The sequence below is a fragment of the Calidris pugnax genome, unplaced genomic scaffold, assembly GCF_001431845.1.
Source record: "Calidris pugnax isolate Ruff unplaced genomic scaffold, ASM143184v1 scaffold44, whole genome shotgun sequence".
NCBI classification, from domain to species: domain Eukaryota; kingdom Metazoa; phylum Chordata; class Aves; order Charadriiformes; family Scolopacidae; genus Calidris; species Calidris pugnax.
This window is the reverse complement of record NW_015094506.1, coordinates 45968140-45992335: the sequence shown is the minus strand read 5'-3', so window position 1 is coordinate 45992335 and position 24196 is coordinate 45968140. Positions and strand designations below refer to the sequence as shown.

Genomic DNA, 24196 nt, shown 5'->3' with positions numbered 1-24196 from the left:
GACTAAATTATTGTAGGCTAAATCTTATAATCAAAACAAATCTCAACCCTCCCCATGAACAAACGTTTAGCTTTTAGGATTTTTTTTTTTAACATCACTAAAAGCAAGAATTGTATCAACTCAATTTACAGACTTCTAGTTCTTGGGAAAACTACTATGAACAAAGATACTACGTCTCCAAAAATTGCTTCTGCCCACTGGCTGGTGCATCTTAGGTGCTGTTTGGAAATCTTTAGAAGTTATTTTGTTGTTAGGCTGCAGTTTCCCATTCTTCTAGTCAGAAACTCTTAAATCTTGAATCTTTATCCCAAATGTTTGGAAGTTCTTCAAGGGAATGAAGTGTTCTGGTTCTTCCAACAGTTTTCTGTAGCATCGGCAGCATGTAGCTGAGCTACTGAAACTAAGGAAATAGGAACAGGCTGGAAACTCTTTGCTTATCTGCTTTCACAGTATTCCATTCAGGAGCAAAGGAGTGGCTGAGAGGGCTCCGTGGTGCGTAGCCACTGTATAAATCAATTGCAGCTGAAGCTGCAGTAGCCAAGACATGGGAGCATTCAGTTTGTCATAAAACAGCAGCCTGGTGGCTGGTTGCTGACAGAACTGTGTGTATTTGTACACAGAGAAGTAACATGGGGAAGCATGAGTGAAATCCCTCAGTGGGAATTCCCTTGCTTGGTGAGAAGGTCTGCAGAGCCCCAGTACCAGTCCATATGCCGTCTGCCCTGCAGGAATTGTTTGCGTGGCCATATTCTCTCTCTCTCCTGCAAGCTCTTACCTTAGCTTTACTCCATATCTGTTTCTCTCCTTCTTCTCATTCCATCAGGGCAGGGAAGGGGGAAAAGAGTGACACTTGCTGCCCTGACAGCAAGTGGAAGAGGAGGCAGTGACCAGCCAGCCTGTGGCACAAGAAGGAGACAGACCAGAATGTTGACATTTCTCTGGAAGTCGCTGCAGTGGCTGCAGCTTTTTGGCTGGTGGCTGTGGCTAGCTGTCATCTGGTGTGGGCACAGCTGCGGGGGAACACAAGACAAGGCACCATTTGCATTTGAGTTTTCTCAGAAAGAGAGGTCCCTCACACAGGAGGGAATCTGGAAGACAGCAAGAGCCTGTCTTACTCCCTTTTCTCCTTTGCTCCTTATTCTTCTTTTTGGCTGCTTCCACGACTTTCCTATAGAAACAGCCACAGGAGCTGAGCACTTGTGGTTCCAAATGACTTTAGTGGGCCTTCAGCCTGCTCAGCACCCTTGCCTGCAAATGTAGCTGTGTTTGGAGACAGCAGGGCGCTCTCAAATGGCAGCCTAGGCTCAGCTGCACCCACTGTCTCCCTACTGATTGTGTTTTCTCTCAGTAGTTTAAAGCACTCCAAGGGAAATGGCTTCTGATACTTGCCCAGAAAAACCTCATATTGTATGTCTTTGTTATTAAATGAAAAATGGCTTTGCCTTGAAGATACAGGTTTAACATGGTTCCCCCAGAGACCCACTGCTGGCTTGGAAGGGGAGCTGCCTCCACTCCCTCTAGAAAACAGATAATGTTTCTTTTCTCTCATGCACGTTGTTCTGTGTGTTACATACTGAAAAAAAAGTTTGAGACGTGGCTTCTCTTTATGTATTTTCTACAATTTACATTGTGGCTGATTTCCAAAGCGTGTTGTGCTATTGATGAGGGTGTCATGTCACGAGCAGGGTCGACATTGACTTAAGAAGTTGTTGTCTTTCTGTACCCTGTGAGAGCCATACAGTTTGCTGAATTGTAAGCAAAGAATATTGATTCTGGAGTATCGTACCCATGAAAATAATTTTTGTTGCACAAATAATAAGGTGATTCTGGAGTTTGTAAGAAGCTTCCCTTCACCTCAACACCGATCTTCAGGCCCAGCTGTAGCTCCCAAGGCAGAGGCCTTCGCTGCACCTTGTGTGCTGGCCAGAGATGAAAGTCGTTCTGGCAGCAGGTGTGGTTCTTGTGACCCTTCTCTGAAAACTGGAAATCACTTATTTCCTGGAAAGCAAGTGGAGAAACTTGCCATACTCCAGGGGCATTAAAGTGGAGCTTTCCAGTGAATCCAGAAAGTATGGAAATGCAGAATAACCACCTAGTATTTTCCATCAGGTACCTGTGCAAGGCTGGATGGAGTGGTGGAGAGAAAAGGTAGAGGTACCTTGTACCTTGTAGAGGTACCTTGGCTGAGGTAGCCTGGGGAGCATTTCTGAAGACCAATATTCCTGTTACGGCCTTTGTGTATGAACTTCTCCTGTGTGTCCTGTTTCTTTCTTGCTCAGAGCCTGTGACAAGTTAGAGGTTGGAAGGGGCAGAGCCTATGAGGAGGGAAAAGGATTCCTGGTTTCTGGCCATCTTGGGGGGAGAAGGGTTTGTAACTTCTCGTGACACCCCTCTGCACAGTGGGGGTCAGACTTGCTTCCTGAGAGGCTCCTGGGACCGATGGATTAGTTTGGTTTGAGGCCCAGAGATAGAAGGGGTAGGGGAAGTGTCTCAGTTCTGTTACTGAGATATGGAAGTGGTTACACGTGACAACTGTGAGGGGTGGCTGGAGGAAGTTATTTCAGCTCTTTGATGCGTGCTGTCTCTCTCAGCTGCAGAAGCTCAGGAGGCCCAAGTGAGAAGAGGGCTGTGGTTTGTGTGTGCCGATGGTCTGTGCTGGAGATCAGCCTGGGAGCACAAAGCAGCAACAACACGGGCCAAGGGATTGCTTTACTTCACTGTGGGCAAAAAAGAAACTGACCAGAGGAGGAGAGACATTTGCCTGTCTCCTCTTTCCTCCTTGCCAGGGCTGCATTTCTGATTCCTGCCGCAGACTTTTTTTCAGCAAATTGAGTTTTGTCTGGGCCTTAGAGACCTTTCCTTGCCAAATGCTCAGCCACGTGGACCTGCAGGTTTTGCTTTCATGGCAAATAAATCTTTGAGAATTTGATGCAAGAGCATGAGATCAGCTGGTCCCCAAGAAGCACAGTGTGTTAAGATGCTGCATGTTTTGCACAATGCTTTGATGAGCTGGAAGCACTTACTTGAAATTTCTGGGATAGGGAAATTTTGTTACAATTCAAATTTTAATGAATTTTACATTTGAAGCCTAGGTAAGAAAAAAAAAAGATAAATACTGAAGTCTCAGTAGGATTCTCACGATAAGTTTTTAACATAAACTGGTTTGTGAAATGAATGAAGCCAAGGGCCCCCTGTACACAGGCTTCCAGAAACATCCAGTCTTTTCTTTTTTTGTTTTAGCTGAATCTGGTACATCGAATAATGAAAGAAGTTTGGAGGAGATACCAGCTTCATTCCTGCACCTTCTGCTTGTGAGCCAGTCGTTTGTTCAAGATTTCAGCCTGCCTTTTATAACATGGGCACAATAATTTTGGTCTTCAACAATACTACTCTCTTGAGCAGTTAGTGCTTATTCTGCTATGAATGTCAACATGAGTGTCATCTGCTTGTTTGTTAATGCTCCTGCCTGCCCTCTCTAAGCCAGCATCCATATTAACCATAGAGGCTGTTTTACAGCTGGAGTTCAAAGTTGCTGAGCTCACAGTGCTCTCAGGCTGGGTGGTGGGTGGGTGTTGAACACCTACAAAAGCCAGGTCACTTATACCAACACCCAGAATGTTTCCCTGGTTGCTGGTGATACCAGGTGCTGCTGAGAGACTCCTAACGATGCAGTAGTGGGGGAAGGAGAAGGGGACAGGAGAGAGACACTGTGTGTCAATGTTTAGGTGAACAGCTCGTGCTGTTGGGTGACAGGTGCCTCATCAAACACGGTAACATCCTGTGGCACTTCACCCCAAATGCACACACTTAGTGCAGGGGTAGCACAACAAATGGACTGTGTCTCCATGAGAGTGGGGGTATTTCCTAATACATTGCTCCTTTGTTAAATACAGTGACGAGAGAGGAAGCGCAGCAGAGTTTGCGGTGTTCCACATCATGAGTCGGATTCTGGAAGCTGCCAATGGCATGTGCCTGCCTTTACCCCCCGGTGAGTCCTGCTTTGTGCTGTTGGAATCAATCGTGAGGGAGGAGAGCAATGCTCTGAATTCCTCCCACAAGGGCACTACTTGCAGCACATGGAGGAGAGCAATGCTCTGAATTCCTCCCACCAGAGCACTACTTGCAGCACGTGTCAAGTTCACTTGGGCAGAATTGAAATCTGTTCAAGACCGTTACAGAGGGGAAGACCTTCCATAAACACCTGCAAGTGAAATGTAACAAAACTGAGTAGTTACTATAAATAGAGACAACAAATCAGAGGTCTAGTTCTCCGTTTTCAGAACAAGATAGAGACAACAAATCAGAGGTCTAGTTCTCTGTTTTCAGCTTCCAGTAGAACATTTGGGCACAATTTTAGCTCAGAACTAAGATTTAGACTTCTTTCATTTAGGTATTTTTCTTAGCTGCACTTTAGTGTCATGGGCTACAAGGGAAAATCCTGTCCTGGAGCAAAAAAAGTTTTTTCCCAGGCTGTTGTCCTAATATTTTTCAGTTTTCTCCTGGGAGGATTCCCTCCAGCCTTGATGGAAGAGCTGATCTTAATAGCAGACTTTCATTTCCTAGAGTTCCTCGTAATCGTTTTAGAGTCTTTTCAAAACGCTTGTTTTTGTCAGGGAAAGACTTCTTAACTTCTTAATTCTTTCTGATTCTGTTGGAATCTTTCTAGTTTGTATTTCCTGATCTGTTTTTAGTCTTTGAAACTGTTTTTGGTATGAGGTTGTCCCTCAGACTTGCACTGCGTGGGCGCAAATGCTTCCACATAACCATGTCATGTGATGCAAGGCCATCATCTGGCTGGTGTGAAGTGAGAAGCTGAAGCCTTAATGCTGCCTCTGGGAATGTGTGGGTGGCAGCCACGTACTGAGGGTGGTGAGGCCTCAGGTTTTGATTAACTGGGCAGAATGAGGAGATAAAAGGCAAATTAATAGCACATTTGAGATATAAGGCAGCAGTTGGAGATGTTTAATGACTCTAGTGACTGTTTGGAGTCCTCTTGGCTTTCCTCTTTCTGAAGGATTGTACTTGAGAGGACTTAAAGAATGCCTAAATAAGACACATGATTTTTGATGAAGTGATTTCCTCACCAACTAGAAATGGTCAGAAGTGAAGAAGAGCGTTGGCTTTAGGTAGAGCAGCACCAGTCTCTAATACAGACTTAGTGAAAAAATAATAATATTGTTATACCAAACAAGTTTGTCTTTCACAGGTTTTCACACTCTGCACTTGGGGCTCGGTGTCCGCTGTCTGCCTCTGCACACCCTCCTGCACTACATTGACAGTGGAGTCTTGCATCTGACAGAAACGTGCGTCAGGAAATTGCTGAAAGGTACAGGGAGTTTCACGTGTTCTGTTTGTTACCAGCTGGTAAAACTGGGAGCGATGCCCCTTCAGCCAGTTCAAAGCCTGGCACAGGATTTGCTGCCCGGGAGGCTCGGTTTCTCCAGAGTGCTTCCTCAGCGAGGGCTGTACCTGGTGGCAGTGCCCAGCTGAAAGGGGAAGTCAGGGCTCAGACGACATGATTGAGCCTTACTGTAGTAGACAAAGAAATACCTGTTTGGGGAGAATTTGAGTTTATCATCTTTCCACTCGAGACTTCTCAGAAAAGTGAATACTGAAGGTCATTGGACAATTTGTTGGGAGATTTCTGTGACTCCATGAAGGTGCGTGCATACGTGTAAGGGAGTCAGGCTGTTACTCAGTCCTCAACTTTTGCTTTAATTATGTTTGGAACCAGACAATCCTAGTGCCTGGGATTGGCAAACAGCTGGAAATTCAGTGCTAGGAAGTGAAAATTCAAAGTAAGTAAACAAAAGCCTACCTGACCCAGCATCCCAATATTTCTGGTAAATATTGAGGCTGTAAATGTCTTCTGACTAGATCATCAAGGTTACCTGAAGGTGGGAGTTAAAATCCATTCTGTATGAACACATACTGTCACCACGAGGGGCCTAAGGCTTTGGAAGGAAATGGGGAGCGAGGCAGATTGGCAGCTGCAGGCACAGCTGGCATCACACCCGGGTTAATTGCCTTTTCAGCATCAGAAGGGAGGAAGAGAGAGCTGTAGTGTGAGTTTCCTGGGGTACAGCAGCCCCGTGATCCAACTCTCAAACAGTAACACATCTCATCACAGCCCCAGCGACGGGCCCTGGTTACGTGCTATTTTCCGGTGTCCAAGAAAAGGCACCAATGTGCAGTATTAGTCTGTGCCTGGTCTTGGTAAAGGAAATATTCTAAATATGGGGGGTTCTACTTAGTCAAAACAGGTTTGAATTACTGTATAAACTGTTACGTAAAATGGTGAAGTTATGTACAAATATATATTAAAAGTATCAATATAAATAGCACTCCTAATAGCACTTAATTAACATTAAAATTTTAATGTCATTACAGAGATAATATTTATTCAGAATGTCTTAATTGAAAGTTGAAAGTCTTAGGTATGTGGTTACCACTAATGATGGTGGGTTTTTTTCCCCTTGTAGATCTGGATGACAGTGAGGAGAACGAGAAGCTGAAGTTCAGTATTGTCACGAGGCTTCCTGAGGTAACAAATAACTTTGTATGTCATTTGTTTTTTTGAATCAATAGGAAATTCCTCCAGTGGGAGGAAGCCAGTGGGATTCAAATAGGGCACAGGTACAACCTGAACCTCCACAGTTTCTCCATCTGCTGCTCATGACCTGAAGGGCACCCTGGGAACTTAAATTGTCCTTATGTCTCCATTGCCCTGCGGGAATCAAATGGACACGACTGATGCTGTTCTGTTGGGTTCTCATCTGCATAAAGAAATAATGGGTTTATGGGGTTTAAAGAAGGCTATTTGTGTGTGTGTGATTTTTACAAATGCTTTTCTCACTTGTGACCTCTGCATTTGGTTCTATTTGTTCTATCAAAAAATCTTCAAAAGCTGGTACAGTAAAAGCTGCAAAATGTGATGATACAACTGTGACAGGGATTGAGCTATAACATCTCCCCCTCTGAAGGGGGGAGCCTTGCCCATTGGTAAAGTGACTCGTTTAGCCACATGCTGGAACTAATTACTGATGCTCCATTAAAAGTTCCAACAGAATGGGAGATTGACTTCTGCTTTTCCCCTTTTGTCCTGGGTGCAGACCACAGCACTGGGGAGGAAGCACAACATCTCCGTGAGCAGAGGGAAGCCAGGGATCCCCCTTGGGGAATGCCTTGCTGGAAAATAGCCTTTTCTCAACATAAGTTGCTTATTGTTTGCTCACTGTGGGCTGTTATGTATAGTTCAGATGGCCAGAAGTGCCGCTTTGGTTTCCTCTAACAAGGCCTTCTTTATTTGGCAGCAGTTTTGAGAAGGGGTAGGGAAGGAGAACTCCACAGGACGCTCTTTGTCCTCTGTATCTTGTTTTGGGCAGGGGTTGGTGAGCCAGGGTCAGCGTGGGGCCTCTGAGCTCTCAGCCCAGGCCTGGTGGGTGGGGAACACCATTCCAACCGCGCTTTGACGCCAGGGGCTGAGCTGTCAGAGCTTCAGGGGACAGGGACTGCCCGTTACGCACAGTAGACTCAGTGCCTTATTGTATCCCTTTACAGCTTTGGGAAAAAATGCAGAGAATAGTTTGTTTGCCAAAAAGGATGCTTTGGGGTGACTCGGGCTATTTTGAGCAGGTTACATTCACTAGATGACTTCAGTTGCATCAGAAGCAAGTATTTAAGTACCATTGAAACTGTCCAGTGTTTCCTAAATGAACTTTCAGTATTGAGAATACTGCAATACAGCTGAAAGGGGGGTGGTCTGGACGGGGAAGATGGCAGAAGGTGGAGCTAACTTCATCGTGTGTTCCTGTTTGGTTGCTTATTGGTTAGGATTGGAAGCTTTGAGACACCTGGGTTTGAATCTCTTGCCTTTAGGAATGTGACTCAATGTTAGCAGTTCCCAGGATGGTGCCCCAAATAGTGGGATGCAAACTGTGCTCCCAGTGTCTCTCCCTGTTGGCACTCTGCTTTTGTAGGACTCCTTAGGCTGAGCCTGAGAGGAGCACTGAGGAACGGGGCACCTCTTGATTTTTGGGAGAAGAATGGAGCTAAACCAAAGAGTCACAGTAAAGGATAAACGCTCATTTTAAGCCTTAATTCATATTTAAGTAAACATGTGAAGTGGGACAGACTGATAGAAACTTCCTGAGCAGCTCAGTGGGTACCGAGTAGCGAGGATTTGACTGCTTCTCACACCTCCTGAGTGTGTTGTCATCTCTGAGTTACTGCCTGCAAAAGGAAGGTTTGGTGGCTAAAAACAATGACATCTTAGCTTCTGTCATCAGTGTCTGAAAGCAAAGCAGTCTATGTTATAGCCTGGATTCTGTTTCTTTTTTTCCTCCTTTTCCCCCTCCTAAATTTCCACTGTTCCTGTCTTTGTTTTAAAGTTTTGGGGTTTTTCTTTTTTTTTTTTTGCTTACTAGGCTCTTGGTCAAAAGGTCCGCCAGTTCTGGAATCATCCCATAAATGCTCATTTAATTGCACGGAAATATGTGAAACTTTTGCTTGAGAAGCTGGGCAACAGGCAGGTAAGAGCATGTAGGCCATTTTTAAAAATCATTTGCTTTGATAGTCTTGAGATCCCTGACCTTTCTGTAGGCTGTGACACGCTGAAGACAACACGGCAATTTGTCACTATGTGACTCTGTGCAGTAACCTGAAGCCTTCTCCCTTACAGTGCAACAGGCCTGTCCCCGAGAGACTCTCCGTCCCGGTGGAGTTTTTGCCACTCAACTACCTGACTAACGTGCTGGCAGAGATAGAGGACCAAGGTAATGGTCAGTGGGTGCTTTGGAAAACCAGGAATTGTTACTTTGCTCACGCTCAGCCGTGTCCTGACTATACTTACCACTGAGCTCTAAAACCTCTTCCACCCCCAAAAAGAGTACCCAGGTCACTAGGTGAGGAGGTGCTCTGAAGTAACAGGTGTTTGTTATTTCAATGCTGTCCTCTTTTTGAAAATAAATTCAAATGGGTTAGGGCGCTCGCTTGATACAGTGAGGCATCTGAAGATTTTGAATTCCACTGAAAAAACAAGGTGCGTCACTGGTTATGTCTATATTAATAAAAAGTCTGGATAAGGACCTGAAGGCTAAAACAGGATTGTCCATGTGTGGATATTATCCTGTTTGAGGAGGAAAGAGAGTTTAAACCATATAGCAGCATATGAGACTCTGCCCTGGTCCATTTTATATACTGTATAGCCACTGTGCTAAAATCTTGGTTCACTTGGGATTTTGTAAATACTAACTTTCTGACAATGTTTTTCTAGGTGTGCATCCATATGAAAAACAAGACGATGTAAATGTACGATTTGTCGAGGAAACAGCACTCAAACACACTATGATGCTTTTGGGCCTCAGATATTCCTGAAATAACGTGCTGTTGAAGAAAGCTGCCTGTGGAACTCTGACATCAAAGCATTCCCACAGAAGGGTGCTACCACCTGGGGGTGTTTTGTGTTTAAAATGAACTTAAATGTTACGTTGTTTCCAGAATAATCTGCAGTTTTGTGCAGTTACCATTACTGATATAAGCTACTCAAAATACTGTTTGATGTAACATATTAAGGCTGAAATCACTGACTTCTACATAAATCCTAGAGAAATGAATCTGACACAAACCCAGGCTTTCAGTGAAAGGGATCTGTGGTTTCATTGGTTCGTGTTGAAGTGTTAAATGAGTGGGACTACAGTGGGTATCAAAACACGCTGTGAGAATTGGTATTAATGTCAATTATTTTAACAAGACAGACAATCCTGAAAAAGATAGTCCAGTTGTGTTGTACAGCAACAAGAAGCTGGTAGCTGTTTACTAATGTAGATTAATAAGAGGCTTTCTTGCTGTATTTATGTAAAACAGGTAAGAGTGACAAATGTTGAATTGGTCTCTGCATATCATCAGTAACAATGTATTCATTCCTTGGGGTGCTTGTGTGTTACGGTACTTCTGCCTTTGGAGTTGGATTCTAATGTGTTCACTTTTGTAATTAGCACAAAATATAATCTTCTCAAAGTGCATATGGCAGGGTTTTGTGTTTGGTTTTTGAGATACGTATAATATATTGTAAGCAATACAAGATAAGGAAGTTCTTTAGAAATTTACCTTGATGGTCACTTGGACAGAATTTTACTTAATTCTTTCCTTACAACTTTTAATGTTACAGTTCAAGCCTCAGATTCAAAATGATGGAGGTTTGGTTTTCCTTCATTTTCAACTTTTATATATAAATAACTGACCCAGTGTTGTGTTTTGTTTTGTTGGGCTTTTTTGTTAAAGTTCTGAATTGTGACATTAATTTAAAATAGTATTAGTGGTTTGCTATCTTAACTTCTGTCATGCAGGATTTCTGCAGTCTTTATTGGATTTAAAACCAACTCTATCAAAGTTTCCGACTATTAAACTAGTGAAGCTTATTGACAAATTGATAGATTTTGGAGGTTTTCAATAGCAACCTCTGATATTCTCTCTGAGCAGTTCCCACTGATGCTCCCTGTTCCCAACCAGTGAAATGAAAAGATCCAGTTCTTAGAAGTGACGCGGCCAGTTCATGGTGGTTCCTTTGTCATTGCCATCAGTGGAGCAAGAGTTTTAGCTTTCTCAGTAACTGCACAGAGGGAAAATATTTTTCCTCGATGTAATCATAATATTTCTGGCAAGTGAAAGCTCCAATCCCAGACTGCAGCAAGCCATGTTGGTGTATTTGTGTAAGTGTTGGGGACTTTGTTCATATTATATTCATAACAAGAGAAGATTTTCTAGCCTTTTCTTTTTAGTATTATAAATGTATTATAAAATATAATCAGATGCAATAAAATGTCACCTGGGAAAAAAATAAACACAGGATGATCACTCGTTTTTCTTAACATTTTAAAATGTTGGCCTGCATTTGGGATACCAGGCTCCTCCGAGCCAGGGGAAGGGAATGTGTATGACTGGCAAATTACCTGTGTTTCTGGCATTAATAACTACCTTTATTTTCCATATGGAATCTGGCCAAACACTTAACGGCCGTTCCTTCAGCGCAGTGTCAATGCTGTCGACCCCAGAGATTCAGCAACTGGCAGTGGCCTCCCCTGCTGTCTCTTCAGATTTCGATGGGCTTGAGGGTGGGTTTTCTGAAATGCCTCATGTGTGAGCTGGGCTGGCTCGGTTTGAAGGGGGCGTGAGCGCCGTAGGGCCGCGGCAGCGGGAGGCTGTAGCTGTCCTCGGGGATGTAGGCCGTCGGGCGCTGCTCAGCCGTCGTGTGGACGCAGCCGGGCGCTGCCGCTGCTTCCTCTTCTGCAGCACGCTGTGAGAGAAACACCTCGTGAGGGCTCAGTCACTATGGGCTCTCACACCTCCCTATGCTCCTGAGCCACCCTACCCAATGCCTAACCAAGGCACCACCCTCAGCAAACCAGGAAACCATTGAAAGCAAAGCATGAGTTATTGACCGTGTAGATGTCAGTTTGTCCTTTCAAATAGTACACAGCTTGAGCCTGTAGTGCTTCCGTTATTTGTGAAGAAAATGGATTTGATGAATGTATAAAAATTGTAATAAGAGTGCGTAGAACATCTCAGGAACGAGATAATGGTTCTGATGCTTCAAAGCATGGCTATATTTACGCTGACAGTTGCTGTTCCTGAATACAGGGAGCTTGTATCAACAGCACTGAGAGGAAACTGAGTCACAGCATGAGGGGAAGTGTTAACGACAAGGAAGTGTCTTAATCTAAACCAGTTTTACTGCAGCAGTTCTGTCTGACTTCAAGTTCTTTAAGTGTTCAGAGAGTGTACTCCTCTCCCAGCTTTGTGCACCTTTCAGATTCCCGGGGAGCGATCAACTAAAGGATTCACCCAGCAAAGCCAATTTCATAGAATCATAGAATCGTTCAGGTTGGAAGAGACCCTTGGGATCATCGAGTCCAACCATCTACCCTACTCTACAAAGTCCTCCCCTACACCATGTCCCTCAGTACCCCATCTAAACGTCCCTTAAACACATCCAGGGGTGGTAACTCAACCCCCTCCCTGGGCAGCCTATTCCAATGCCTGACCATTTCCCATCAGCAAGAGTTCCCCCAGGATGCACATCTCAGTTTTATGCTACTTTTTCTTCTCTGGGAGCTCCCTGCTCAGCACCCAGCAGCACCCAGGAGGCACAGCACCCAGCAGCGTAGAATCTGAAGCACTCTTTGCTGTGCTGCCCTGCCTGCCCTCTGTGTCTGGCCCAGCAACCTGATTCCTTCCTCCTTCTGATGTGATGTTTGCTGCATCGGGTATGTGGAAGGTGCTGAACTTACTTTTCCTGAGCCCTGCACCCCAGGTTTTCCAGCTTTACCATGAAATCCAATGGAAGGCAGCATTTTGCTGATGGCTCTCTCACCCATCATCACCTCAAAACAAAGTCACCCAAATTACTTTAATAATTGAAAGTAAGTCTTCCTTTTAGTGTATTCTCTCCTTAAGATTCACTGGCCAGTGCTAAGTGTTATGCCTGACTACAGTTATAACTCCACAAACCCATAATGTACCACTTCTGGAGTTGTCTCTGTCTATACCATCATCTCCACTGACTCCTGGAGCTCCATGTTGTCATGGAGCAGCTACGCAGTGAGTTAGCACAGCTCCTTCAGGAAGACAAGCAAGAGCAATGAAAGGCTGAAGATCTAACCACAAAGGATGACAGAAACTTACTTTAGCTCTGGCTTCAGCTGCCTCTTTTTGCATCTTCTCGTTGCGTAATACCTTCAACCACTCATTTTCTGTTTCTTTGGGAGGGGGAAGGCCTTGATCTATCCTTGACGAAACAGTCATAAAAAATTGTTCTTTGTCTCTCATTTCCTGCTGGAGTTTAATGGTGAGAGCTTGTTTCATAGACAGCTCTGCAATGAGGGCCATCATCTCCTGGGTCCTGGCCTTTATCTTCCTCTGCAGTTCGTTTGTCTGGAATGAGTAACAGCTACGATTTAGTGAGGGCTTCCCTTTAGACACTTCCTGGCCATGACACTTAGGCAGGTGTTCACGGAATCACGGAATTGTTGGAGTTGGAAGGGACCTCTAGAGATCGTCTAGTCCAGCTCTCCTGCCAAAGCAGGGTTGCCCAGAGCACATCACTCAGGACTGCATCCAGGTGGGTCTTGAAGATCTCCAGAGAAGGGGACTCCACACTCTCCCTGGGCAGCCTGTTCCAGGGCTCTGCCACCCTCACTGTAAAGTTTTTCCTCGTATTTGAATGGAACTTCCCATGTTCCAGCTTGTGCCCGTTGCCCCTCGTCCTGTCACTGGGAACCACTGAAAAGAGTCTGGCTCCATCATCCTTCAACCCACCCTTTGGAAACCTGTAAACATAGATGAGGTCTCCCCTCAGCCTTCTCTTCTCCAGGTTAAAGAGCCGCAGCTCTTTGAGCCTTTCCTCATAAGGGAGATGCTCCAATCCCTTAATCATCTTAGGTTGCCCTACATTGGACTCATTCCAGTAGTTCCCTGTCTCTCTTGAACTGGGGAGCCCAGAACTGGACACAGTATTCCAGTTGTGACCTCATCAGTGCAGAGTAGAGGGGGAGAATGACTTCCCTCGACTTACTGGCCACATTCTTCCCTACGCAGCCCAGGATTCCATTGGCCCTCTTGGCAATGGAATTGCCATTGCTGGCTCATGGAGATCCTGCCATCCACCAGGACTCCCAGATCTTTCTCCTCAGTAGTGCTTTCTAGAAGTTCCACCCCTAACCTCTGTTGGTACCTGGGGTTCTTCCTCCCCAGGTGCAAGACCTTACATTTGCCCTTGTTGAACCTCATTAGGTTCTTCTCTGCCCAGCTCTCCAGCCTAAGCCTTTCACTAAGAAGGTGGAGGCGAGAGGATTTTTGCTTTACCCCAAACAACATTACAGTTGTTAGTAGGCAGTTTAAAGGAAATAGCTATAATTATATAAAAGTAACTAATGAAAACTGTATTTCTTTCCTGTGTGGCTGTCCCTACCAAAATAACAAAGAAACATTAAGCCAGATATCAATTTTATCTTCTGTTTGAGTAGAACTTACCTGGCTCTTCCCTGTTTGTTTTTAGCCTTTGATGTGGAAGGGCTGGTAAGTCCACGTGCAAAAGGTGGATTCCACTAAGTTTCTAAGCACCTACCTGAGAAATAACTAATTCTGTATTCTGATGAAAGGCAGCACTTACGGTGCAGCTTTCTTTCAAAAAGCAAATACACTCACCTACTGCTTTTGGTTTATCTGTCCTGCCGTTACTACTAAATGTGTATCATTTCTGAAGACTAACATGTGATTTATCTATCACTGTTTCCAGCCACTTTTGTAATTTGTGAGTGAGTCATCTTACCTCTTGCCCAGATCCTATTTCAGTTGGTACAGGCTGGCGAGCAGAGCCAGCAATGCCCTTCTTACCCTTTTAGCCAAGAGCAGCGTGTCCTGCCTCCCGCTCTCTGCCGTGGCTCGGATTCTCTCCGTCAGCCGGGAAACGTGCTCGTGGAGAAAATCTGTCTCCAGCAGCTTCTCCTCCTTCCGCACCAGCTCCACCTCCAGCTGCAGAGAGAAGGAGTATTTCAAGGTGGAGGTAAACGGCAGGGGAAGGTGCAGCACAAGGTGTTCCTGTGACTGCTTTGGGAGCTGCTGAAATAACACCCGTGAACAGCCATAAATAATCGCTGCACCATCACTTTTCTCAAAGTCTCCCCCCTCTCTGTCACGTATCAGGCCAAAGTTAGTTCAATTTGTTGCTGTCAGTTGTACAGTTCTTGCATATCAGACCAGGCCGTTTTGAGGCACAGGGGGTTACACCAGCCTTATTAATGCCTTGCTGGGATTTTTCTTGAAAGCAATGATTTTTTTTCTAGTGATTTCTTTTGGTTTTTTGCTTGTTTGTTTTAAATTTCTGATTCCTTGAGTCATACCATAATGAGGAGGTTTCAGCTCTTGCTTTAAATACTACTTTTTTCCCTCCTGCTGCTAAAAATAAAAGTATGGACTCTAAAGACTGAAAAAGAAAGTAGTGTATAACTAGAAAGACTTTAAAAACACAAGGAGATTGAGAGAGAACATTTAAACTTCTCTCACGACTCCAAAAAACTTGGCTTTTTAATGTATGGGTTGGTGTTAGCTGGCTGTGTTGTAGCCTGCTGGGCTATGCAGAGCTGCCTCCTGTCAAGAAATATGGGACAGTAAAGCAAAAAGCTCAAGTAATTCATGCCAAAGTGTTCATGGTAAATCCTTACAAACTGGGTTTCAAAAGGAGATCTTAGGTGTGTACTGCTCCCAGCTTGCTGTTACCCTGTGAATCCTCCCAAACACTAAATACAGGGGGGGACCCTGCATTGGGTGTGGACTGTATGGACTGTGCCACTACAGGGGGACAGGCAAAAATATCTACAAAACCAGTTCAGTTGCTCATTCCATTCCTTTACCTTCCCTACATAAGCCCTACAGGAGTTGCCCTGAGATGATTGGTTTTTATATTGGACCTAAGCCTCCTTTGGCAGTCACTGGTGGAGCTGCAGTCAGGTCTGCAGCTGCTTGGCCGGCCTGGCTGCCTCGACCATGAAGGTCTGCTCAGTGGCTCCCTGTGGGGCATGGAAATGAAGCAGTGCCACCAAAGCATGCTCCAATGCATGATGCAATAAAAGATATCATTTGTTTTTTCTAAAAGAGTTCAGTCACAGGGGGAGAGCTTGTGAGGCGATAAGTGATGTTACCTGCTCAATCTTCTTTAGCAGCTCAGGTCCCGATGGGTCCTTCCCTCCCAAGTCTCGCTTTCTGCTCTTGTTGGTGGGGTCAGCAAAGCTCTCCTCCATCCGTTTAATCCTGTCCTTGCACTGGGAATACTAGCAAACAAGAAGCCACAGTGGTTATTTTTTTAAGACAAGAAGCCAAAAGCTGCTTTATTCCTCCACGACCAGAGATGGAAGGTCCCAGTGTGTCTGATTTACGGCAGGAGAACGGCACTAAAGCAGCTGGTCTGGCTTCACTGGGCTGCTCGGGCAGTGTAGGACGAAGCAAATCGATACTGGTCAAACACTGAGCAACATTTCCCTATGAAACCAGAGGAGGACATACGTTGTTTTCCTGTCCTGTTGCTAATGAATGGGAATTTGACAAACAGTGGATTGGGGCAGCGGTGGGTGCCTGGGACTCCTCTGGGACCCCCAGAGCTTGACCCTGTAGACTTTAACAGACAAGGTTTCCTTGTGCAGGGAAGGAAGGAGGGGAACGCAGAAGATTATAAGCCATTTTAATTTTTTTTTAAGAGGGAACTGCAGTATGACAGTTGCAGGACAGAGGAAAACCCTGCTGTCTGCCAGAAATTGAGTTCTGTCTGCTTCTTTGTCCTCAGGCTACTTATAGCCTCAGGAATACACCAAACCTGGGGGGGGGGGTGTGTCTTCCTTTATTCCTACAATCTTCTGTTTGACCCACAAGATCCACTTAGGGACAGAGGACGGATACAAGTGCCTGATGGTCTGCTTGCAAGTTAAATCTGGAAGTCCCGCTTCCCTGCTGGTTAGCACTAGAGGTCTAATCACAGGAATCCAAGTTTTCCACGTCAAAGTTCCCAGGCACATGTCCTGAAGTGACCCGGTGGTGACACGGAGTGATGTGGTACTCCCGGGACCCAGAGAGGCAGGTGTTCCCTGACCTTTCTGATGTGAGGTGTTCCCATGGAATAACACTTCCCAGAACACACTCATGGACATCCATGCTTCACATAAATACTCACTGGAGCAGTGACTGGGACCATTTCTTTATGTTTGGACTTGCAGGACTGACAGTGGTGGGGTTGTGTGCTTTGATACACACCTGGACGTCTGTCAGCACATTGTCACTCCAACCTTGACCTATGAGCTCTAACATAATGTGACCCAAGTAAATCACTAAAAATGTTAACCATCAATTGCAGGTGATGATATTATTAAGGAAACAAGTGGTCACTGGCTCTTAAAAATTATGTGCGGTCACCAAAAAGACAAAGTAAATGTTTAGATGTTGCTACCGGGATGAGGTTTGTTCACTGGAAGTTAACGAGTCACGTTTAACTGGAAAAGGGAAAACTGACAGATCTTCTTGGGTGATTACTGGGCTACCGGGATGAGGTTTGTTCACTGGAAGTCACGTTTAACTGGAAAAGGGGAAACTGACAGATCTTCTTGGGTGATTACAGAACGTACCCAGAATACTTAGCTTAAACACTTCTTTTTCTGGTAGAAGTAGCATCGTGCAGCTGTTTCTCTCACATTTTGAGAGGAGGCAAAGTGAAAACCTTTAACTGTAATGAACAGTTTCCTTGTCAAATCATGATTCGGTTTAAAACGAATGCCATTCAGTGCACAACTAGCTACCGAAAGATTTCTTTTACTTGTGAACAACTGAAACTCAAGACCAATAATACACAGAGCGGGAGAACACGAGAGCAGGACCAGCACAACCAACAGGATGCAGTTGTGCTTCCAGTCATGTTTCATATCTGGGACCAAAATTTCTCAGCCACTAACTCCATTGAAAGTACCTTGTTGGAGGCAGTGGTACCCTAATGCACCAAGTACAATTTTGCAAGATTGAATAGTTAATTTAGAGAAGAAGGGCTATTGCAGCAAAAACACTGCCTGAACCAAAAAGAAAATCCATAAAAGTTTTATGTGAAACTTAAACAGTAGGCTTACTTTTCAATGCAATACAAATTGGAAGTGATTGGATTCAGGCTAATCCAAAAGTATGGAAAAAAAAGCACTTTAAGTTATTTCAAAATAACCGTGCTATTCCATGTGTGCTGAAATGATGGAGCTATAGGTATCATCTGTCTTTATTTTCTCCTCATTTCTAGTGTTTTCCTTGAACAAGACTTTATCTGAGTTCTAAGAGATTCTAAGTCTTAAAGCCCAAAAAAATATCTATTCTATCTTGGTGCGGATTTGATACAGGGAATAGGGAAAAGCTCTACAAAAGAGACTTTTCTACCTTTGACCTTAATCAGTCAGGAGGAATTGTTGAAGGATGAAGAGATGAGAGGGAACACATACCTAGAGAAAGGGATTGGTCTGAAAAAGTGGAGATCTGGTGCTTATTTTGGAAGTTTCAGAAAAGGCAAGTGCAGTACTAGAAAAGGGCAAATATCATACCCATTTTTTAAAAGGAATGGAAAATGCGCTATGGAACTAGACATAACTTATCTTCATGCATCTTGATTTTTACATGGCTTTGATATTGTTTCATATAACATTCTTGTAAACAAGCTAAGGAAATGGGGTTTTGCTGAAAATATAAGGTAAGCACTACGTAACTAGAATGAGGTTAACCTCAGAGAGACTGCAAATACTTTTTGGAGGAGAAGATTCAAATTCAAAATTACCTTGGTCTGAAAAAAGATCTGAACAAAAAGAGGTAATATTAAGTAATAAATGCAAGGTGCTACATGTAGGCAGAAAAACCTTTAAAAAAGGGTCTGGTTGTTACATACACTTCCATGAACATGAGTCAATATGTCACGTTGCAAGAAAGGCTTCCATTGTATCTGGACACAGAAACAGAAATACAACCTGCAAGATGCCTGAGTGAATCCTTTCGCTCTCACCCACTGACATTAGGCACGGCGCCTCAAGAAAAATAAAGACCGTGTTGCCAAAAATAAAAGAAAGGTTAAAAAAAAAGAGAACGATCTGAGAAAGATGTGTAAGAGCTGATGGAAAGGAACAGGGTTGTGTAGCCCAGCAAAAGGATGGGAGGGGAACGGGATTAACTTTCTTCCAGTAACATGAAATGTTGTTGCAGGGAGAAAGAGAATGATCTATTTGTCACGTCCCTGGTGACAGAATACACATAAATAGGCTTACATTGCAGCAAGAAATATCGAGGCTAATGGTTAAGAAAACCTTTCCACAGTTAAGTGAGGACTGGGATGGCTTGTTGGAGAAGCTGGAGTTCGCCGTTGGTTTGAAAGCATGGCTTTAGCCCTCTCAGGAACGACAGGCAACGTGATGCTGGAGCAGCAGCAGCATTGCCCAGGGAAACGCTCTCCCTCTGCCAGCCCCCTTTTCCTATGACTGGCTGATGTAGCCTGGAGATTTTCACGGGGTTGTATTAAAACCTGGATAAATGTTGATGCCAAATGTCACAATGAACCTGTCGGCCCCTGTTACGGTACTTAAACTTCAAGGCATGAAAGTCTCATCTATGCCATCTTGACAGCTCAGCAGGTCTACGTGTTGAACTAATTAATGATTAATGCTGAGTATTTCTCATTGATGTATGAAGGCAGATTAGTTTTCATGGGTCATTTCAACTAGTGGGAATAGCCCCTTGATGTGTAGTCCCAATTAAAAGTTACAAAAAAAACCCCTTAGAATCACACCAGGTACTTTTTGTGTCAGGTAAAGGCAGTACTGGTGCATGGGAGACCCAGCTAAAATTTTTATTCTTCCTGCACTGGCACACAGCCCTGACCTGTGTTTTTCCCCGTCCCAATGGGTACCACAGCCACCGAGACAGGGGCTCAGTTTCCACAGCCTATGGCAAACAATGTACTCATTCATCCCTCTCTTCCAAGAGGTATATCTCTAACAGAAATAGATATCCCATCCCAGAACAGCTAATTTAGTGGTGATTAAAGCACCTGTTGAGAATGCATGAGACTTAGAATCAAGCAGTGTCTCTAAAAACATCAGAAGATCTCAGTCAAATGCAACTGACATCCTGGGCTGCATCAAAAGAAGCGTGGCCAGCAGATCCAGGGAGGGGAATCTGCCCCTCTACTCCACTCTCTCTCCTGGAGTACTGTGTCCAGCTTTGAAGTCCTCAGCACAGGAAGGACGTGGACCTGTTGGAACAGGTCCAGTGAAGGGCCATGAAGATGCTCAGAGGGCTGGAGCACCTCTCCTATGAGGACAGGCTGAAAGAGTTGGGGTTGTTCAGCCTGGAGAAGAGGAGGCTCTGGGGAGACCTTATAATGGCTTCCAGTACCTGAAGGAGGCTACAGGAGAGATGGGGAAAGACTCTTTATCAGGGAGTGCAGTGATAGATAATGGCTTCAAACTGAAAGAGGGGAGATTTAGATTAGGTATCAGGAAAAAGTTCTTTACTGTGAAGGTGGTGAGGTTGCCCAGGGAAGTTGTGGATGCTCCATCCCTGGAAGTGTTCAAGGCCAGGCTGGATGGGGCTTTGAGCAACCTGCTCTAGTGGGAGGTGTCCCTGCCCATGGCAGGGGGTGGAACTCTATGATCTTTAAGGTCCCTTCCAACCGGAACCATTCTATGATTCCATGATTCTAAGAAGGTGACAAAGTAGGAAAAATACCCAAGACTTAGGGAGACCAGGAGGGTAGGAAAAAGGGAAGAACCTTCGTAATAGTCAGTAACCACAGCACCTAGTTACATTTTAAAGGCTGATAACTGGTTATTTGCCATTATTCACTGGAAAATCTCTGACTTGGGAACATTTATTAAGGTGACTCCATGAGCAATATCACACTACTCTTACTTTCCTACTTTTTAATTTTATGTCATTATTGCAAAAAGATTTAAAGCACCTATAACAGTAGCCTCCTTTTAGTGGTGACTTCAGGCATCACATGAACCATCATCACAAAGGAGAAAGTTTTAGTTACACAGAACAGAAAAATCTGTCAGATCACAAGAATCATCTGCATTTTGTTACTGTATTTGATTCAGTGATTTTCAATTTCTTTCTAAATCTTACCTGAAACCATCTTTTTTTTTTTTTTTTTAATTCTATCATCTTTTTTCATAGTGCCTCTGTTCATTGTTTAAATCTGTAATGGCATGGTAAAGTTCTTTGGGGTACGATTTGCATAAGGTATTTTACAACATTTTATTCTTTTAGCAGAGCATACAGTTTCTTTAAAACACCAGAAGTTAGAGGAAAGTGCAAGCACTATTTAAGAGTGAGTCACAGCTCCCATGGATGCAAGTGCAAATGGCAGTGGTACACCCCAATTTATGATTTTGTGCAGACACTAACTGACTATGTAGGGAAAAAATTACCATCTGGAGATAAGGTCAAAAGTAAATGAGCCATTTCAGAAAGCGAGGAAAGAATGTCCCGAACAATGATGAACGCTGCAGTTTCTTAGTTGTTTAATGTCATCTTGTAACTAGAACTAAAACTCAGACTGGTTTTGTGTAGAAGAAAATATATGTGGATTATATCATTGTAGGCAGCAGAGTTTCCAGGCTCAGGGTCAAGTGTGAATTGAGTTATTATTTTAGAAATTTGAAGAGCTAAGTATATCTCCCACCCCTCCACCTACCCCCATCAAAACAGTTTTAACACATTTTATCTACGTTCCCATTTTTTCCTCATGACTCCCGTTCTCCAGCTTAGTCACAGTGACATTTCAGGCTACGGGGAGGGTTGGCTGAGACTCCGTACCCAGGAGCGCTTGGCATGTGCGTAACAAAGTGTATCAGCCACTTACATCAAAGTGTAGAAACTCACGTATCTGAAGTCACAAACATGCATCAGGGCTTTGTTAGACAGGTGTATTACTGAGCTTTCTGTTTTAGTAAACCTTGTACTTGAAGACTTTCGATTTTCCTATGGAATTACCTTAAGTTTTAAAATACAGTATAATACAAACGAAAAAAGGGCATGCTTCCCACCAACCTGTATCTGAAGTACCACCAGGTGTGCATCCAGGGCATTCTTCTTTGGGAGCACATTGAGCCACAGTTTGATCAGCTTCTTTTTCTCTGCTACCTTCAGCTTCAGAAATCTGATCTGTTCTTCCATATCTTGCATCTCAATATCTCCATTTCTACACAACATCTCTTGCAGGTTTATTTTATCGTATAAAATGCATAGTTCTTCTTCTCGATCTCTGAGCAGAAGACCACTGCAATAAGCCCAAAATGAAAAGGCAAAATTAAAAAAATAAATTACTCATATTCAGTGTATTACATTCAAGAACATAACTAGCAACCTGGAAAGATAGTAATAATCTGGGAAAATGTACAAAGGTTTCACAAATAATGTTTTAAGATTGTGACAACTTTTTAAATAGGTAACAAAATAATTGCAATGTGACAATTAGAGAACAAACAATTGCAAAGGCTGATCTAGTCTCTCATATAATTTTAAAAGCACTTCTGACCTTCCACAGCATTAATTTAAAAACAGATTAATGATCAGGGAGCTTTACATCTTGTGCATTTTTATACCTTATCTGCGCACAGAGCACAAAGAGATAAGGAGGCTACAAGCTCTCAAGGCGTTCAGTAGCCAATCCACCCTGGTTTTTAATAGTAGTTCTGAAGAATGAGCATCTTCACCAATGGAGAAAAACCACCTATGTAACACAAAGCAGCCCTGACGTTGTCGTGAGGCAAATCATTCAGCAAAACACTGGGGTGAAGCAGTCTCTCGGTACTCCTAATTTAGAGTGCTCGTAAATTGAAAAATGTTTTTGATTCCTGAATGTCAAAATTAAACACTATATTACATCAAATTTACACTTCTACCTCTCATTTTGTTGCTGTATAGCCCTTTCGTATTGTTTGCGTAGCTGCACCATTTCCTCTTCAGCGTGGGTGACCATGCTGGTAAGTCTCTCCAGAGCCAAACACTGTTGGGTTTCCTTTTCTTTCATCTCCTGCATGATTTGTTCGATTTTGCGATAATCACGTTTGAGACTGTCTGTAATTGCTACATTATTTGCATTCTTCAGATGTTGTTTCTGCAGTGCTCTTTAACACAACAGAAAAGTAGGAGAGTTTTAGCCCTTTCAATTTGAAAGCAATTTTAGCAAGTAAAAGCAGAGCTTAAACTAATTCCTCAGACACACAAAGGATCTTCTATGTCGCTCTGCTTCACAGAAGCATTACAAGAAGTAGAACAGTAGCTGAGAACAGCTTCTCTCTGCAAGCTCTTTCCGGCTTCGAGAGAACTGGATGATGGCCCCAAAAATGCTATAAATGGAGCACTACATTGTAGTGCTTTTTTTCTTCACTGGTAGCCCAAGGGGACGTAAGAAATAAAGTTCAAGAGCAGAAGCATAAACTGTGATGCAAAGTCTTAATGTATAGAAATGTAATGAAATTATTTAGGTATCATTCTGTTTAAAGAATGATACCTAAATAATTTTGTGGTTGCTGGCAGGTCTCCAAGTTCATTATAAAACCATGTATCACAACATTCACACGAGAAAGAAAATTATCAGTTTCCCTGCTTGACAGATGAGAAAAAATAAAATCACAATGCAAGGTTATAGAAAAGATCACATTACAGACCCATAAAAATGAAGAATAGAACTCATTATTTCCAGGGACCTTGCTGGCCACTTAGATGATGGTCCCTTGCTTAAAATACAGATTCTTGTTGCCACACAGATCAGTCATTTGCTCATGACATGGAACTTAGGAGTTACTGCATTTGATTGCAGTAAGTATCACTTCTTGATCAAGTATTACTGCTTTATTTACAGGGGAGATAGTCAAGACAAAAGAGGTAGTGAAAGGAGAACCATAGACTCCTGTTAAAATACAGAACTGCAGATGAAATATCCTCCCTCCCCTTGCGGGCTCCATCTTTGTCCTATACAGACTACTCTGTGAGCTGCTTTCTGGTTCATTTCTCCCGCCTGTGTAACACTTTTCAGTTCCACAGAGTATTACTGAATTGAATTAAACTTCTGTAAAGCAAGTTTCGGCCTGTAAGCATGACAGAATTGCAGACATGGAATGTGTTATTAAATATTTTCTGAAAAACTTCTTGTGTATTTGGACTGATACTCTGTCTGTCCTCCAAATTGTGTAGGCTGCAATTCTCTATTACTGGGATTAAAAATATTTTCCACAAGCAAGAGAATTGCTGATAATTCAGTACCTCTTGCTAGTTTTACATCTAGCTTTGCAGAGATAAAAAATGCCTGTTGGATCTTTACCGGAGTAGGGTTGTCCATAATAATTAGATATTTCTGCTATCTAGACAGTATGTAAGCATCTGAGCCTTATTTCGCCCCCTCCTTTAATCAGTAATTAATAGGGAAGGCCTCAAAAATTTTAGCACAAAATGTCAGCTTGTGCGTCTTGACAAAAATAATTTAAACCACTGAAGTTCCACTTCTTCTCTAGCTACCTTCAGCATGATGTTGAAATCAAGCTACTCAGAGATTCACAATATACTTTGAGTGAATGTATCCTGAATGCATTCTGTGTCCTGGCTGTGCAATTTTTCAGCCCCCCCCCCCCCC

General features: G+C 43.5%; 2 protein-coding genes across 6 annotated transcripts in view; one reads left to right on the top strand and one right to left on the bottom strand.

Annotated features, from left to right (window-relative positions):
- The window catches only part of GSAP (gamma-secretase activating protein), a 46553-nt gene extending 35712 nt beyond the window's left edge, over window positions 1-10841 (top strand). For all 5 annotated transcript variants that reach the window (XM_014963772.1, XM_014963775.1, XM_014963776.1 and 2 more), the window contains 7 exons: window positions 3241-3311; window positions 3894-3988; window positions 5207-5326; window positions 6483-6544; window positions 8427-8531; window positions 8681-8774; window positions 9275-10841. In XM_014963772.1, coding sequence (XP_014819258.1) covers window positions 3241-3311; window positions 3894-3988; window positions 5207-5326; window positions 6483-6544; window positions 8427-8531; window positions 8681-8774; window positions 9275-9375 — 648 coding nt within the window. In that variant the 3' untranslated portion in view covers window positions 9376-10841. The remainder of the gene's footprint in view (window positions 1-3240; window positions 3312-3893; window positions 3989-5206; window positions 5327-6482; window positions 6545-8426; window positions 8532-8680; window positions 8775-9274) is intronic.
- A 137-nt stretch (window positions 10842-10978) lies between these two features.
- Window positions 10979-24196, bottom strand: part of CCDC146 (coiled-coil domain containing 146) — a 79709-nt gene continuing 66491 nt past the window's right edge. The window contains exons 14-19 of the mRNA XM_014963779.1: window positions 22467-22691; window positions 21613-21841; window positions 15696-15824; window positions 14392-14529; window positions 12682-12930; window positions 10979-11293 (exon numbers count right to left, since the gene is read on the bottom strand). Of these exons, the coding sequence (XP_014819265.1) occupies window positions 11090-11293; window positions 12682-12930; window positions 14392-14529; window positions 15696-15824; window positions 21613-21841; window positions 22467-22691 (1174 nt within the window). The 3' untranslated portion in view covers window positions 10979-11089. The remainder of the gene's footprint in view (window positions 11294-12681; window positions 12931-14391; window positions 14530-15695; window positions 15825-21612; window positions 21842-22466; window positions 22692-24196) is intronic.